Source organism: Rhea americana, unplaced genomic scaffold, assembly GCF_003343005.1.
Source record: "Rhea americana isolate MKP2758 unplaced genomic scaffold, rheAme1 scaffold_334, whole genome shotgun sequence".
NCBI lineage: Eukaryota > Metazoa > Chordata > Aves > Rheiformes > Rheidae > Rhea > Rhea americana.
In genome coordinates this window covers 519,783-535,017 of record NW_028186462.1, presented here as the reverse complement: position 1 = coordinate 535,017, position 15,235 = coordinate 519,783, and the positions used below count along the sequence as shown (strand labels likewise).

The following is a 15,235-nucleotide window of genomic DNA, read 5'->3' as shown; positions in this document are numbered from 1 at the left end:
GAGCAGCGAGGAGTCCCCTAGCACCTGCAATGGCTACGTGGTCCCAAGGCCCCTGGATGCATCTCCACGTAGCAGTCACTTTAGTTGCTGCTGGGGTAGGAGCCAGGTGTTGTTTCACAGCAACGTTAGGCCCAGGCAAAGAGTGAGCAGGACTGGCTGTGCTTTCACATCCAAACGGTGAACTCAGGCATGCTTGGACCCTTCACCAACACTATCTAGTGTTCCTCGGTGCTGCGAGGCTTGGGTGTGCTCAGCTTTCTCGCAGGTAGACAGAGTGAGTGGGTTTCAGCAGGGTGCCTGGGTCACCGGCTGGAAGCAGCGGCCCTCGAGGTGCGGGAACCGGCCCTTCCTAGAGTGCCGGTGGGCAACTCCCGCTGTCCGTGCTCTCTCCGCAGCCAGGCCGCGGCTCTGCAGCACCGCGCCTTGTCGCAACGGGGGCACCTGCAAGGAGGCCGACGGCGAATACCACTGCGCCTGCCCCTACCGCTTCACCGGCAAGCACTGCGAGATAGGTACTGCCCTGCGAGTACCTCACCCGGTGCTCCGGCTGCTTCCCTCGCTGGGGCAGGAGGGAGACGGCATCGTCCCGCTCGCTCGCTGCTTGACTTCCCTCGTGCCCTACACCCGCAGGTAAACCGGACCCCTGCGCCTCGGGGCCCTGTCAGAACGGGGGCACCTGCTTCCACTACATCGGCAAGTACAAGTGTGACTGTCCCCCTGGGTACTCCGGACGGCACTGTGAGATCGGTACGTGTGGGGAGACGAGCTGGGCGCTCCAAGTGACCGGGGGCTTGGGAGGGAGAAGGGGCCGAAGGGTGGCAGTTATCAGCTCGAGCTGAGAAGCGTGCTTGGAGCTTTAGCAGCAAATGAGCCTCGTTTCTTCATGTGAACCTTCTTCCCTATAACTTTAACTGGGCTGGGGCTGCAGAGAAAAGCCCCACGGACCATGCTTCTGCTGCAGAGCAGGGTGACGCTGGCTGGAGGAGGGGAGGTGATAATTCTCTTTTCTGGGCTCTATCAGCTCTGCACCCATAGCAATTTTCTCTACTCTTCCACCAGTGCCTTCTCTGTGCTTCCTGAGCCCCTGTGAAAATGGTGCTACCTGCAAGGACCTTGGTGGGGACTATGCTTGCGCGTGCCCCGTGGGCTACACGGGGAAGCACTGCCAGTCTGGTAAGAGCCCTGCTCCTGCCACCGCGAGCTAGGAGCTCTGGGTGCTTCTGCCACGTTCGCTCATACCCCTGTGTCTCTGCAGAGATCGATTGCGGTGTCCCCAACGAGGTGAAGCACGCCCAGGCCTCCTTCAACTCCACCAAGGTGGGCTCACTGGCCGAATACCAGTGTGAACTGGGCTACACCCTCAGCCAGCACAACAACCCCCGCGTCTGCCGTTTGCAGGGTGTTTGGAGCGACCCACCGGAGTGTGATGGTAAGGAGCATTGGGAAGTAGCCGAGCACTTGGGGCACCCGTCCTAGCAGGCTGTTGCCCGATTCCATGGCCATGCTTGCTGCATGGGCCTGGGGACCGGGGTACACCACTACTCTGCTCCTCCCCTCCCTGCATCTGTGGGCACAGCTTTCGGAGCACCCCACAGCCTCTCGGGTACTCTCCTCCCTCTAACTGGCTCTCTTCTGCCCCAAACCCTGCAGAGATTGATGAGTGCAGGTCCCAGCCCTGTCTGAACGGTGGCCTGTGCAAGGACCGCATTGCCGAGTTCCTGTGTGTGTGTGAGCCAGGATACACAGGCCACCACTGTGAGTTGGGTAAGAGAACGTGAAGAATACTCTCTGGGGCCACGATGAATGGGGGGGGGGGAAGAGTCCCAGCTCCCGTGGGTGACCATAACAAATCCTTCCTCAACCACCGCCCTGTAGGGAATGGTGGCAGGGTGTGAATTACACGTTCGGGAGCTGGACTGCCTAGGTTGTGTGTGCCAGCTTGAATCTCCTACCGGTGTCTGATTAGCCTGTGGTGTGGCCTCCTCTCCTGGAACCAAAGCGTTCCCTGTGTGAAGGGATCCTGCAGCTAGCTCCAAGGTGTGTTAGCAGGGAGACGCTGCTCCAGGTCAGGGAGAGAAGTAGCTGAGGCTGTGAAGGGCACATGCACTACTTGAGTCTTGCCCACCCACATTAGTGGACACTGCATGGGCATCTCCATTGCTGACAAGGCTGCAGAGGACAGGGCTGAACTGCTCAAAGCCTATGATCGCAGGGGAATTGGGTCCAGATCCTTTGAACAGCTTTAAAACGCCTCCCTCACCCCCAGATCCCAGCTCCTCACAGCAGAGTTTCCTGGAGAACATTTCTGATGTGATACTCTTCATTAAGTGAGTTGAGACTGCTTGAAGAAGCCCCAGATTTCAGACTCTGAGTGAGAAGTGTCCCACATGGCTACAAAGTTATTGGCCAAGTGGGGAGATGCTGAAAAAACAGCTTGAAATGGTACATCCCTGTGGGGCAGAACCACCACGGCGGTTCCTGCCACTTGCACAGTGTGCATTTGTGGTCACGTGCGTGCTCGGCCGTGTGCTCTTCAGTGGGTGCTGGCTGAAGGGGGACATGGAGCACAGTGACTGGCAAGACACTGTTGCAGGCATCTCTAACAGGGTTTCTACGGGCACCCTGTGATGCCTCTCAGCACCCTGACCTCCCCGTGTGTCCCTGCTGGCCCATTCCCACCTCCTGCGTCGTTATCCAGCAGTAGCCCACACAGGGGTGGGCTGCATGGCACTGGGAATCCCTGGCAGTCCCAGGAGCAGGGCTGTTCCTGGACACAGGCTCAAGTAACGAGTCGTTGAGGAAGCATCTGTGTCCCACAGCAGAAACACTGTCTCTGCAAACTCTCCTCCGTGGCCGCTGGCCGGCACTGGCCCTGTTTTTGCTCTGAACCGGTGTGTTCCCTGCTACCTCTCAACAGAAATCAATGAATGCCAGTCGGACCCCTGCAAGAACGGCGGGACCTGCAAGGACCTCCCGGGGTCCTTCATGTGCGACTGTCCTGAGGGCTTCGTGGGGACCCAGTGCGAAACAGGTAGGGACTTCACAGAGCAGAGCCCTTCCTGGGAGTGCTAGAGGCTGTAATGTGAGCAAACCCCAGTGAGGGGATACAGCCAAGGCCTGCAGCAAGGCGGACCCCTGGTAGCCGGTCCTGGGAACCCCACGGCTGACGTTCAGTCTCAACCAGCCCTAACAGATGATGCCAGGGGCACCTGAAGGGGCTCCTGTCTCCCCAAATGCTGGCTGCTTGTGGCTACTAGTCTTTGGCTTCTGTCCGCTGGGAGCACAGCCAAAACCAGTTCAGCCTGCCCTGGAGGGTTCTCCAGTGGAGAGGGAACGGTTCCAGTGAACATCTCAGTCTGTTGGCTGTAGGTCTGCTTTTGAGACTTTCCTTGCACTCATGGCACCTGCTGGGCGATACGGCCACCGCAGCATCGAGCCAGGGACTCAGTGGGTGCTGTAGCCATCGTTACGGGCTTTTGCTTCAGGTCTTGCTGTGGGCGGGTGCGAGGGGCCAATAGGCTGTCTTGGCGGGCTGCGTTTAACCTTGGGTTGGTTGCCCAGGTGTCCCTGTGCCCTCTCAGGAAGTCACTGCTATGGCTTATGCTTCGGAGGTGGCTCCTGCGTGTCAGAGCTGGGGGTGGAGGGCCTTCTGCAGGTGCTTCACTGCGTTGCATCCTCTTGCCTCTAGAAGTGGATGCCTGCGAGTCGGGCCCTTGCCAAAACGGAGGGGACTGTGAGAGCTTTGGAGGTTCCTACCTGTGTGTTTGCCCAGAGGGTTTCTTCGGCTATCACTGCGAGACAGGTGAGGCAGGCTGGAATGGGGCAGAGGTAGTCAGCAGCTCCCTGTGCCCCGTGCGGGCTGGCTGGCAGCTGCTCAGACCTCCGATGACGTTAACGCCTCTGGGTCTTCTCCTCCCGCAGCCAGCGACCCTTGCTTCTCCAGCCCGTGTGGGGGCAGAGGCTACTGTCTGGCCAGCAACGGGAGCCATAGCTGCACCTGCAAAGTGAGCTACACAGGCAAGAACTGCGAAAAAGGTAAAGGCCCTGAGCAGCGGCACCAGGACATGGTGAGGGGCTCGACGCCAGCGTGCCTGCCCTGCCCAGCGGTGGCCGTGTCTCCCACTGCCAAGGGGCTCACGCTGGAGCAGGGCCACCCGTTCTCAGAGACCCGAAAGCTCGGCCATCGGGGACCGGCAGCTCTCCTCAACGTGGGCAGAGCTTGGAGTTCGCTCAGGCCCCATCGATTCTGAGGGCAGGTGTCAGCAGGGCCCGATCGTGCTAGGTGCTGGGCAAGTCCTGGAGGTGCTGGGGTGAGCACGAGGGCTTTAGGTGTAGGAACACCTGGGACAAATCCCTCTGGGCTCCTGGCAGCGCAAGTGCAGCGTGGGTCAGCCAGTGATTCTGTCTGCGCGAGGAACCGGCAGTGCGCACGCTTGCAGGGTGAAGGCGATCCCTCAGGAATGGGGGCAAAGAAGTCCGATTAAAGCCTCCAGCTGGGAATAAAAGCATCCCTGGGGGTCTCTAATTTGGTTTAACTGATCCCTGCGGGGAGTTAATCCGGAGGAACGTTGTCTGATGTGTCCCCGTGTAGACCAGGCTGGGAAGATAGCGGATAGCGCGCGCGCGCCAAATGCTCGGTTCTCAGCTCTGCCGCTCGCTGGTCGTCCCAGCTCACCTTGGTTTTCCCTGGAGCCTGGAGTGTCCCCAAGCCCGCGTGGGCGGCAGGCTCTCCCGGAGCAGCCCCAGCACTTTCGGCACATGCCCAGCACCCAGCACGACAGCCCGATTGCAGCTGGCACCCGGCAGGGCCTTCTGTAAGGTGCAACGAGAGAGAGAAGGGGCCCTGGCCTTCATTCCTGCTGCTCTGCATTTCGTTGCCGGGGTCTGTTCTCTAAAGATTTATGGCATTACCTCTCCCCTTTGCTTTTGCCCACACCCTGAAGAATTGCTGCCACCAACCTCATTAAAGGTGGAAAGGGTGGAGGACACTGGTGTGTTGATTTCTTGGCACCCGCCTGAGGACGCAGTCGCCAGGCAACTGATTGACGGCTACGCCGTGACGTACGTATCCTTCGACGGCTCTTACCGCAGGACAGATTTTGTGGACCGAAGTCGTTCTGCCCACCAATTGCGGGCACTAGCCTCCGGCAGAGCCTACAATATTTCTGTCTTTTCAGTCAAACGCAACGTGAACAACAAGAATGATATCAGCAGGCCTGTCATGCTCACCACGCGCACTAGTGAGTAGCGTCTTCAGGGGAATTCGGTTGTGAGTATGCACTCCCCTCGCAGACACGTAGGCTCACGCTGGGACGCCCGCCGCGGAGCTGCCGGCTCGCGCGGGCTTCCTCGCCGCCTCTGGGCCCGCTGGCTCCCGGCGCAGCCTTCCCCGGGCCTGTGCCGAACCCCGGCTGGACGGGAGCGCGTGCGGGGGTGCTCCCCGGAGACCCCGCTCTGCACTTGGGGATTTTTCTGCCGCCTCCATCCTCCTGTGCCCAGGAGGTCTGCTCCAGCCTGGAGCCGGGCCCCTCTCACTGGACACAGCGTCCCTCCGGTGGCGCAGCCCTCGAGTCCAGCCGAGGGCCTTGAGCAGGCACGGAGGCTTTTCCCTTCGCTTCGGTCGGGAAAAGCGGCATCTCGGAGGCAGGGAGCGCCGGGGTCAGGCGGCACCCGCAGCGGCACTTGCTGCTCGTCTCTGGGTCCGGGGCGGCAGCAGGATTTTGCGGCTCTCCAGCGCTGCTCAGTCGCGCTGGAGAGGTCTCCGCACGCGCGAGGCACCGGGGCAGGAAAACCCCTGCTGACAAAAGTCACCTTGGGTGAATCACCCTGACGTCCAGCGGGGCTCGGCATGGCAAAACACCCTGAAAGGGCTGAGGACTCACGCAAACCGGCCGAGTCCTCCGCTCCTCGGGGCACAGCCAGACCGGCAGGGTGGTCGCGATGCTGCCCCGGGGCAGGGCCAGGGCCCGGCTGTCCCAGTCCCGTCCAGCCCCCCTTTTAGGACAGACAGATACTGCTGTGCACATCGTAGCACATACGTAGTTCCAGGTCTGTCTGCGAGCGGCTAGAGCAGAAATCAAGGGCAGGCTGACGGGGTCAGACCTGGACAAAACATCTTCTGACAAGAGGGTGAGGGCAGCGGGGGGCATGCAGGCCCTGCGCCCTCCCTCGTGGGCTGAGAACGGGCAAAGCCACCTGCCCGCTCAGGAGCGGCGAAACAAAAAACCAGGCCAGGGTGCTGGGCCGCCGCTGGGGTGTGGGCTCGCGGCCGCAAGATCTCTCGCAGGCGCGCCGTGCTCCGTTCGGTCCTGGCCTCCGCGTGGCTGGCACGCGGAGCTGGGAAGGGCACGCTCCCGGCTCCTAGACCGGGAGCGCTGAGGATGGCAAGAGGCGGGCGGGCAGGCAAAAGCTCTTGCAGCCTGCCTTCGTCCCTCTTCCACCCAGACAGGCTGCCTGAGCGAAAGGGGACCGACAGCCACGGCGGAGGGACGAGGGACCGGGCTGGGAGTGCTCCTGGTTCCCCTCTTGGTTGTGCGGGCAGCGGTGGGGAAAGGCCCAGTGGCTGGTAGCAAGTTCAGCAGCTCAGGTTGAGCAGCACTGAGCTGCTCCCCTCCATCCGAGTGCCTGGGGCATGACCAGGCTCGCAGCTCCGCGCGTGGAAAGCTGATCTGAAAAGGCAGGCTAGGCCGCTGGTGGCTGTGAGAGACAGGGGATGGGGAAAGGGACGTGGCAGCCCACGCTTAGCACCTGCTGACCACAACGCTCTTGGCTTCTGCTCCCTGCTTGCTCCGGCCAGGACCGCGTCCGGTGGAAGGCTTTGAGATCATGAACGTGACGGCCAGCACCATCACGGTGCAATGGGCTCTCCACCGGCTCAAGCACTCCACTGTTAGTAGGGTGCGTGTCTCCATCCGCCAGCCTGGTGACCTGGAAGACCGCACCGTGGAGCTGAACAGCAGCGTGGCCAAGTACACCTTCCTGTGAGTGCCGCGGGCAGCCCAGAGGGCAGGGGCGAGCGTGTGCTCACAGGCGCACGCTGGGGGAATGGGTGGTGACAGGCTAAGAACCTCATCTTGTCCCATCTCCCTCCTCTTCTCCAGGGACCTGCAGCCAGGAGAGAGGTACATTGTCCATGTCACGACGCTGAGCGGCCTGGGGACTGAAGATCACCCCTCAGAGAGCCTGGCCTCAGCCCCCTTCCATGTGTGGACAAGTGAGTGGAGCCACGTGGGCCCTTAGGCTTGAGGTGGGCACGATGGGTGCTCCCTTGCCCCTGCGAAGGGGCTGAACACCAGGAGTCTATCTTGAGCACCCTGATTTATGGCAGCTTGAGTGCGAGCGCCAAAGCCAGCCGCTAGCGTAGAGCAAGGCTTCTGCACTGCCCCCCATCCTTGCTCAGAGCCGGTGCTGAGTGGCTTCCTGGCCACTCTGTTGCCAGCTGGATTGGGGTTGAGGCCTGGTAAGGGGCTTTGCAGATGAAGAAGTGCTGGGCTAAGGCACAGCCGGGCAAGGTAGGGCCTTGTCAAGCTTGCGTGGGGATTGAGGTGGTGTGTAAGTTGGTCGCTATTCAAGGACCCCTTTCTCTCCGCTTGCTTCATGCTCCAGGACCTCTCCCCCCAAGAAACCTCACTGCCTCCCGCGTCAGCGCCACTTCCGTCTACATGACGTGGGAGCAGCCGCCTGCCGGCGCCGTGGAGGGGTACATCATCAATGTCACCACTGCCCAGAGTGTCAAGAGCCGCTACGTGCCCAACGGGAAGCTGGTGTCCTACACCGTGCGGGACCTGCTCCCTGCGCAGAGGTACCGCCTGTCCGTGACGGCTGTGCAGAACACGGAGCAAGGCCAGGTGCACAGCGAACCCATCCACCTCTACGTCACTACCTGTGAGTGCCTGGTGCACTGCTGGGGAGCCCCGCGTTGGGGCTGGGGTGGAGCCGGGTGGTAGCAGTGGTGAGAAGGGAGCTGGGTTAACAGGGAAAGGCAAAACTGGTCAACCGAGAGCAGGAGAAACGGGGCCCGAGGACTTGCTGCAGCACAAGCGGGTGCCTGCAGCAGGCTGTCGGAGTGGGACGTAGGTCCCCTGCAAAGGGAGGCAGCGAGTGCCTGCTGCTGCCTCCGTTACCAACTCACAGAAGCAGAGTTACAGCTCGGTGATGCTCCGCGGTGGGGGGAGGACTGGCGCTTGCAACCTAGGTGACAGTGCAGGCGGGCGGGGGTGGTGGTGATGGTGGTGGTTGTGGTGGTGGTGGTGCGCGTTTCAGATGGCCGTGATGCCTCCTGAGCACACCCGTCCCCAGAGAGCCCTAAATGGCGCACTGGGGACACGAGGCCCAGCCTGACGCTCGCTCTGCGTACCGTGCCGCCTCGCTGCCCGCCTCCAGCTAAGCCCTAACCCTGTGTGCTCTGCAGTGCAGAGGGATGGGACTGCAGAAAGACGATGGAGCCAAGGCGGACATCCTCGGGTCCTGCGCAACAGGTTGCCCCCAGCCTTCCTGCCTGAGCTCCGCTTACTGGCAGACCACGACACGGCTGAGGAGCCCTCGCCAGCCCCCAGGTAGGTGCTGGCCTGGCAGCAGCACTCCCCCCCCCCCAGCCCTTCCGTGAACACTTGGAGCAAACATGGGGGGGGCTGCACGATGAGCAGAACACGCGGTGAGAAGCCAGCAGGGGACACGTGCGCTCTCCCACTCCCAAAGTACCACCAGAAATGATGTGTCCTTCCTCCTCCTTCATGGTGACGAAGCAGAGCCCCCCCCCCAAGCACACTGATGCCAGCGTCGCACCATGCCTGCACCCACCCGCGAGTGCTTTATCCAGATGCCTCCATGCAGGCCCATGGGGTGGCTGGGGGCCCCTGCAGCGCCCCACACCATCGCCCCTGTCCTGTTGCAGGTTCACCGAGCTGGTGGATGGCAGAGGGAGGATCAGCGCCAGGTTTGGCACTTCACTGAGCAAATCCATCACTGTGAAGACACGTAAGCGCTCTGCTCTCTTTCTAGCCCCATCTGTCACTCAGTGCCAGCTCTTCTCTCCTTGCCAGGATAACGGGGAGGGCGACTGGGGGTGGTAGAGGAGGACGGGGCCCCAGTGCTTCTGCCTCGGCAGACAAAGCATCTGTGCTGCTCACCTCGCCAGTGAGAGGGGTGACCTACAGCAAGTCAGGGAGCACATGGCCAGAACTGGGCCATCGGTGATGGAAGGAGACACGCAGCTAAAGCCAGTGGGTAGGGAAGCCCAAGACCAGCTTGTGTTTTGCTGTGCCAGCAACCATGGGATATGGACGCCAGCCCAGGAAGTCAAGCCAGGCCCAAGAACCCCTGTGGGGCCTCCTTGGGCTGTAGGGTGGCCAAGGAGCCCAAGGCTCATCTCTGCTCAACCCCAGCCACCCTAGGGGTCAGAAGCCCATGGCCTTCCAGGAAGGGCTGAGGGCTGGTGTGTCCAAGGGAGAAGGTGAGCAAGGGCGGGGGGGGGGACACAAAATGGCAGCGCCCTTGAAGGCAGCCAGGGTGAAGCAGCTGTCCGAGTCGCCACCTAAAACTGGTGACACTTTTGGCCCAGACGAGCTCGGAGGGCTTGGCAGGGCTCGCAGGCAGCTAGCTGGGGCATTTGCGTGCCTCTGAGCGGCCGGGGCCGTCAGCTGAGCTAAACAAAATGGCTGGAAAGGGCTAACTTGCTACCTCAGGCCTGAGGAGCCCCTGCTGCCCAGGTCCCCCGGGTGCCTGCCGCTGCCGAGGGGCTGCCTGGTGGCAGGGCTTGACAGGCTTTAGTTCTGGCCCAGGTTAGAAGTAACGTTTAACCCTTTTATTGCCTAGAGCCCGAGGCTCCAGTGAAGCTGGAGAACATCGAGGAGTCCAACCAGGGCAGCCAAGCGCTGCAGCTGCTCGAGGCAAAGAGCAAGAGTAAGTGTGGGGTGGGCACGGGCAGCAGGGACCCAGCTCAGGCCTCATCCCCAGCCCTACCACTGCCCCCCGCTACAAGAACTGGAGCCCTGCTGCTGGCCCCAGGGAGCTGGCGCTGCAGCCAGGCCCTCCCAGACTGGGAATGCCAGGCATGGCCCTCACTAGCAGCCTCCCCCCCGCCTTGCTGCCGCTCTCCCTGGAGGCACGTGGGCCCTGAGGGGCACTGCACGGGCCTCTGCCAGCTCCTCCCCGACGCCCGCTCGCCGTGCTCTCCGGGAGCGCCGCAGCTCGCCGAGGCGCAGCCGGGGCTCGGCCCTTGGCCAGAGGCTGACGGCGGCACGTGCGTTTTTTTGCAGGCGACGGGCAGAACTGCTCCGCGAAGCCCTGCAGGAACGGAGGCACTTGCGTGAGGGGTGCCGAATCCTACCACTGTGACTGCAGGCCCAGCTTCAAGGGCAGGCACTGCGAGCTCGGTGAGTGCTGCGCCGCTGCCAGAGGTCGGAGCTCCCTTCTGCAGGCTGGGACCTGGCAGCTGTCCCAGCAGTAGGGTCCCCCATGGCACCGGTCACCGCGCACGGCCACTGCCGGAGCCTGGCCGAGCTGACGCTCGCGGTGCCCGGGGTCGGCTGGAGAAGGCCGTGCGGTGCCAGCGGCAGGGCGAGGGGCTGGGCTCTGCGAGCCCAAATCCGGAAAGAGCAGATGCGGGAGTGCAGATCTTCTCCCCTCCTCTGGCCGAGCCTCCCCCCCACCCCGCACCAGGCAGCCAGGGCTGGCACGGGCGAGTTGCGCTCCTGAGTTAGCCCAGCGCCGCGTAAGGCCGGGGCTCCGCTTCTCCTGGTGGGCCGGCTCCGAGCGAGGCCGAGCCCAGCCCTCCAGGACGGCGGTGGGGGAGCCGGAGCGGGGAGCCTCGCCGGCCCCAGGGCACAGGCAGGCAGGACCAGAGACGGGCTTGCTGCTAGCTCCCCTCTCCTGTTCTCCAAGCAGCCTGCAAGAAGGTGCCACACTCGTGCACGCGGCTGTACTCGGAAACCAAGTCATTCCCCGTATGGGAAGGAGGCATCTGCCACTACCTGTGAGTACTGCCTGCGGGTTGTGCTCCCTCTTCCCCTTGCGCCCGGAGCCCAGGGCTGAGGGTAGCTCCCTGCAGCTCTGCTCCGGGGAAGGGAGAGCGAGCGTGGGGCTGCTGCAGAGCCCTTGAGCACCTGGGGCTCCCCCGCCAGCCGCATTTCAGGGCAGTAACGAGGGAAATGGCAGTCGTGTAACGGTACTGCCCGCCTGCGTGGCAGCGAGGTCGGCAGGAACCAGGCAGAGGGCTCCCCGGGATTCCCTACAACGCGCTCCTCTGCTGTGTGCGCAGGTACAAGAGAGTCTACAAGGTACACCAGGATATCTGCTACAAGGAGAGCTGTGAGAGCACCGGTTCCAAGAAGACAACCAGCAGGTACAGCCAGCAAGAGCGCTCCGAGCACGCCGGCCTTCCTCTCGCCATCCTGCACGCTGCGGGGTGCTCGGGCGGTGCGGGGCGAGCGGGGCGCCGCTCGCCTACCGTGGCACGGCCTTGGCCGAGCGCCTGGCTGTGGCTCGGAGGGCAGCGCAGCAGCTCGGCGCGAGCCAAGGCCGCGGCGCTGACGGTTCTCTCCTTCCTTCCTTCTCTTTCAGGAAACAAAGCCACAGTCACACACTGAAGAAGCCATAGAGTAAGTCCCCGCTCCGGGCCCTCCGCAGACACGGCTAGGGGCAGCTCCTGCCCAGGGTGGCCAAGGCCAGGGCCCCCCAGAGGGAGCTGGGGGAGGAGGGGGGAGGCCGCAGCGCAGCGCTGGCCCGTGCCCCCGGGCTGGCCGGCCGCTGCGCTGCTCAGGCTCGGCACGCGGGTGAGGGATCCCGGGTCTGGCTGGCGGTGAGAGCAGCGGATGGGGCCCTGCCCGCAGCGCTGCAGCCCTGCGGCCAGGATATTCGTGCACAGAAAGGGCCCGGGGCTCTGGCTCTCCCACGCAAGGCTGAAGCCTTGGGGACAGCAGGACTCCTCGTCCCAGCCTGAGATGGGCACACGGGGAGGGAAGAGGCTGCGGCCAGGCTTTGGGGGGACCCGCTGTGCACGGGCTGCCACCAGCTCCTTCTCTTTCCGCTCCTCCGCAGGGCTCAAAGCAGTAGGAGCTTCGTCTTTCCACATCTACAGGCTTTTGAAACACCAGGAAGATCAGCTCTGCTCACTGGGTTGACCGCAGCAGGGGCGGGGGGGGGGGAACCTTCCTACCTGGCGTCAGACCTCCCTCTCCTCCAGCCTGTCAGGGACACGCAGCCAGACCGGCGCGCCGAGCAGCCGCTTCCTTCCCTCCGCCTGGAGCAGCAGCGCCTTCGCTCTGGCTTGCCTTGTCCCCCCCACACACACACCCCGAGGAGCTGAGCGCCAGTGTACCACGGCGGCCGGCTGGCCGCCCCGCGAGGCGGCCAGGCCCCGCTGGGCCCCGGCGGCCGCCCTGGGCGAGCGCCGGGCTCCGCTCCGGCACTTACGGGGCTCTGCCCAGCTCCCCGCCGACAGCATCTGCACCAACCTGTTTCGTAACCCAAGGTTATAAGATACCTATAACCCCCAAATAAAACAGTTTAACGCAGACCAAGAAGCCTTAGCCATGACCTGAAACTTGGCCCACAGAAAGCCGGTTGGAGGAGACCTTCCCTACGTAGGCGAGCTAGAAATTGTAAGCAACAGGCAGACCAGCGAGGCCAGAGGCAGCAGCGGAGGCACCGGCCTTTCTCCTATACCCTAGTGGGTGGGTTGCAGGGGGCACTTAGGACAGCTTCCCCTGCCTTCATATATATATATATATTTTTTCCTTTGCTTCGTCAAGGATCCTTGCTTTTAACTGAATTTCCAGCTCAAAAAGCAACCCGGGAACGATTAAAAAGATGATAGCTACAGAGCGAAGGTAGTCAAAGGTAGTCCCCGCTCTCATGCCGATACGAACTGTAACGACCCGCTCCAAGCCAGCGCGGGGAGCAGCCTCCGCTCAGCAAAGGCGAGAGCCCCCCCACCTCGCACCCCACAGCGAGCTGCCTGCAGCCTTTGCCTTCCCGCTGTCCCCAAGGAGGGGGGCCAAGAAGCCACCGCTGCGCTGGTAGGGGAGGAGAGGACCGGCACGGCAGCCGCCCCACTGCATCCAGCAGAGCAGGCAAGGGAGGGAAAAAAAAAAAAAAAGAAAAAAAAAAGTTTAGCTTAGAAAGGTTCCTAGTTTTTGCGAGTTTGTATGACAACACTAGTTAAACCATAGATTTGTGTATTAACATACACGGTGTATATGCTAAATTAATACATACCAGAGATATATCGTAGTTATGGTATAGAGTGTTATTTCCTGAGCAGGGCCGAGGGCCGCATCCGGCGGGAAGTTACCCCCGGAGGGGCTGCCCGGCCCAGCGTGGCGCTCGGCCGGCCTCCCCTCCAGCTGGCACCGCAGGGAACTCTTACAAATACGGTCCTGTCGCCCGGAGGATGCTGCTGGAGTGGAACAGGCCCAGGAGCTTGTACCGCTCCCGGCAGGCATCCTTGCCCTCCCGGCAGCTGCGGAGAGCGGCGCGGGCCGGGCCGGGAGGAGCAGCTCCCGGCAGCAGCCCGGCTGTGCAGGAGGAGGAGGAGGAGGAGGAGGAGGAGGAGGTGGCAGCACGAGGAAGGGGCAACGCGTGCCTGAAAGAGCAGTGCAAGGAGCAGGGCGGGGGAAGGAATATACAGAAAAACCTGTTATCAGCCAGGAGGGAGAAACGTTTGGGCCGGATCCTGCTTTTGGGGCTCCGCTTGGAGGGCCCGTGTGTGGCAGACTCCCGTTTCAGGGCAGCCCCTCGGGCAAGGGGATGGGGGGGGGGACCCTGGTGCGGCCACCGCCAGCCTTCCTGCGCAGCCAGCGGGGAGAGCGGCCGCCCAGCGCCGTCCCGGCCCGCAGCGTCACCAGCTCGGCACCGCCGCTTCCAGGCCCAGTGCAACCCCATGGCCCCCGCAACGCCAAATCCAGCGCGGCGTGTAACTCAGCCAACAGGTTTTAACCTGGCTCTTTAAAATAAATTAGTTGCTTGGTTTCGTTTTGAATAATAATAAAAAAATACTTTATGGAAACTGGGTGTTTTTTAAAGCAGCTGGTTGGGGGGGGGGGGAGGAAAGCGGCTCATTCGAGCAGCAACGCGTGTTCCCGGCCCCTCGACGGCCGGAGGCTGCCGCTAGCCGGGTGCTTTCCTCTGCCAGCTCCGGCCCCAGCTCCTCCGAGTCCCCGTGTCCCTGCAGCTCCCCCCCCCAACCCCAGCAGGATCCCACCACTGCCCCCGGCATTGCGGTGAGCAGAGCAGAGGAGGCACCAGCCGTGCAGGGCACGCGATTTATTGCAGCCCCGCGGTCGGCGGGACGCGGCCGGGCCCCTGCCCCATCCTCCTCCCCCCCCACCCCGCCGCGGCTCTCGCTCGCGGTCGGCGGTGGCCCAGCGCAGCCGGGGAGCGCCGCAGCTCTGCCCTGCGCTGTGGGAGACCTCTGGGACCCCTGGAGCATCACCTCTTTGCACCTTCGCTGTCCGAGTCCTCATCTCCCTCCACGTACAGCGCATCCCTGTCATCTTCCTCCTCCTCCTCCTCTTCCATCTCTTCCTCCTCCTCGCGAGCCAACAGCTTCTTGAAGACCTCGTACTCCTCTGGGGTGGAGCGGGCCAGGCTGGCCAGGAAGTCTCCTTCCGGGAGGTGAAGGATCGCCTTCAGTTGGGGGGTGCTGACGGGGCTCTGGCCTTTGCGGGGGGGCTGGTAGAGGCCCAGGCGCTCCAAGAAGCCGTGCCGGTTCCTGAGCTCAGCGAAGGGCGTGCGGAAGAGCCGGGCCTTCACCATCGCCTTCTGCTGCACTCCCATCCTGAAGTAGGCGTACTGCGGGCGAGAGGCAGTGCTGGCCCCCACGAGATGCCCGCGCGCACGGCTGGGCCGTGCCAAACCGAGCCGAGCCGAGCCGGGCCGGGCCGGCGGCTCACCTGGAAGTGGTGGTGGAGGCGGCGCGGGTCCTGCAGCAGCACGCCGGGGCAGCTGCGCAGCACCTCCGCCAGCTGCTCCGCCGTGAAGAGGCAGCTCTCCCTCAGCAGCCGCACCACCGCCTCCAGCTGCCGCCGGGGCAGGCTGAAGAGGCTCGGGCAGCCGCCCAGCACGGCCGGCAGCTCACCTGGCAGGGGGCAGAGCGCGGCAGGCCGTGGGCGCCGCGGCCGGGCACCCCCCCCGCCGCCGCCGCCGCCTTTCCCTTCCCTCCACCGCCGCGGAGGCTCCCGCCGCCCCGGGCCCTACCTCGGCCGAGCCCCAGGCGCCGCAGGAGGCCGGCGCGGGC

At 63.3% G+C, this 15,235-nt stretch overlaps 2 protein-coding genes across 4 annotated transcripts in view; one reads left to right on the top strand and one right to left on the bottom strand.

Annotated features, from left to right (window-relative positions):
- SNED1 (sushi, nidogen and EGF like domains 1) overlaps positions 1–12,167 on the top strand; it is a 37,447-nt gene extending 25,280 nt beyond the window's left edge. The window contains exons 14-33 of one of the 3 annotated variants that reach the window (XM_085311180.1): positions 396–512; positions 631–747; positions 1,060–1,173; positions 1,256–1,429; positions 1,651–1,764; positions 2,918–3,031; positions 3,689–3,802; positions 3,922–4,035; positions 5,178–5,240; positions 6,797–6,980; positions 7,101–7,213; positions 7,606–7,884; positions 8,411–8,555; positions 8,894–8,976; positions 9,814–9,900; positions 10,257–10,373; positions 10,885–10,972; positions 11,258–11,341; positions 11,560–11,597; positions 12,037–12,167. In XM_085311180.1, coding sequence (XP_085167306.1) covers positions 396–512; positions 631–747; positions 1,060–1,173; positions 1,256–1,429; positions 1,651–1,764; positions 2,918–3,031; positions 3,689–3,802; positions 3,922–4,035; positions 5,178–5,240; positions 6,797–6,980; positions 7,101–7,213; positions 7,606–7,884; positions 8,411–8,555; positions 8,894–8,976; positions 9,814–9,900; positions 10,257–10,373; positions 10,885–10,972; positions 11,258–11,341; positions 11,560–11,596 — 2,258 coding nt within the window. In that variant the 3' untranslated portion in view covers position 11,597; positions 12,037–12,167. Of the gene's footprint in view, positions 1–395; positions 513–630; positions 748–1,059; positions 1,174–1,255; positions 1,430–1,650; positions 1,765–2,917; positions 3,032–3,688; positions 3,803–3,921; positions 4,036–4,943; positions 5,241–6,796; positions 6,981–7,100; positions 7,214–7,605; positions 7,885–8,410; positions 8,556–8,893; positions 8,977–9,813; positions 9,901–10,256; positions 10,374–10,884; positions 10,973–11,257; positions 11,342–11,559; positions 11,598–12,036 lie in introns of all 3 variants that reach the window. The other 2 variants (XM_085311178.1, XM_085311179.1) reach the window with 2 other exon arrangements.
- Positions 12,168–14,319: 2,152 nt separating this feature from the next.
- On the bottom strand, positions 14,320–15,235 carry MTERF4 (mitochondrial transcription termination factor 4; the record flags this gene model as incomplete). The annotated part of the gene is made up of 3 exons (XM_085311201.1): positions 14,320–14,790; positions 14,892–15,076; positions 15,196–15,235. Coding segments are annotated over 3 exons (588 nt in total), but the record flags the coding sequence as incomplete, so codon positions are not given.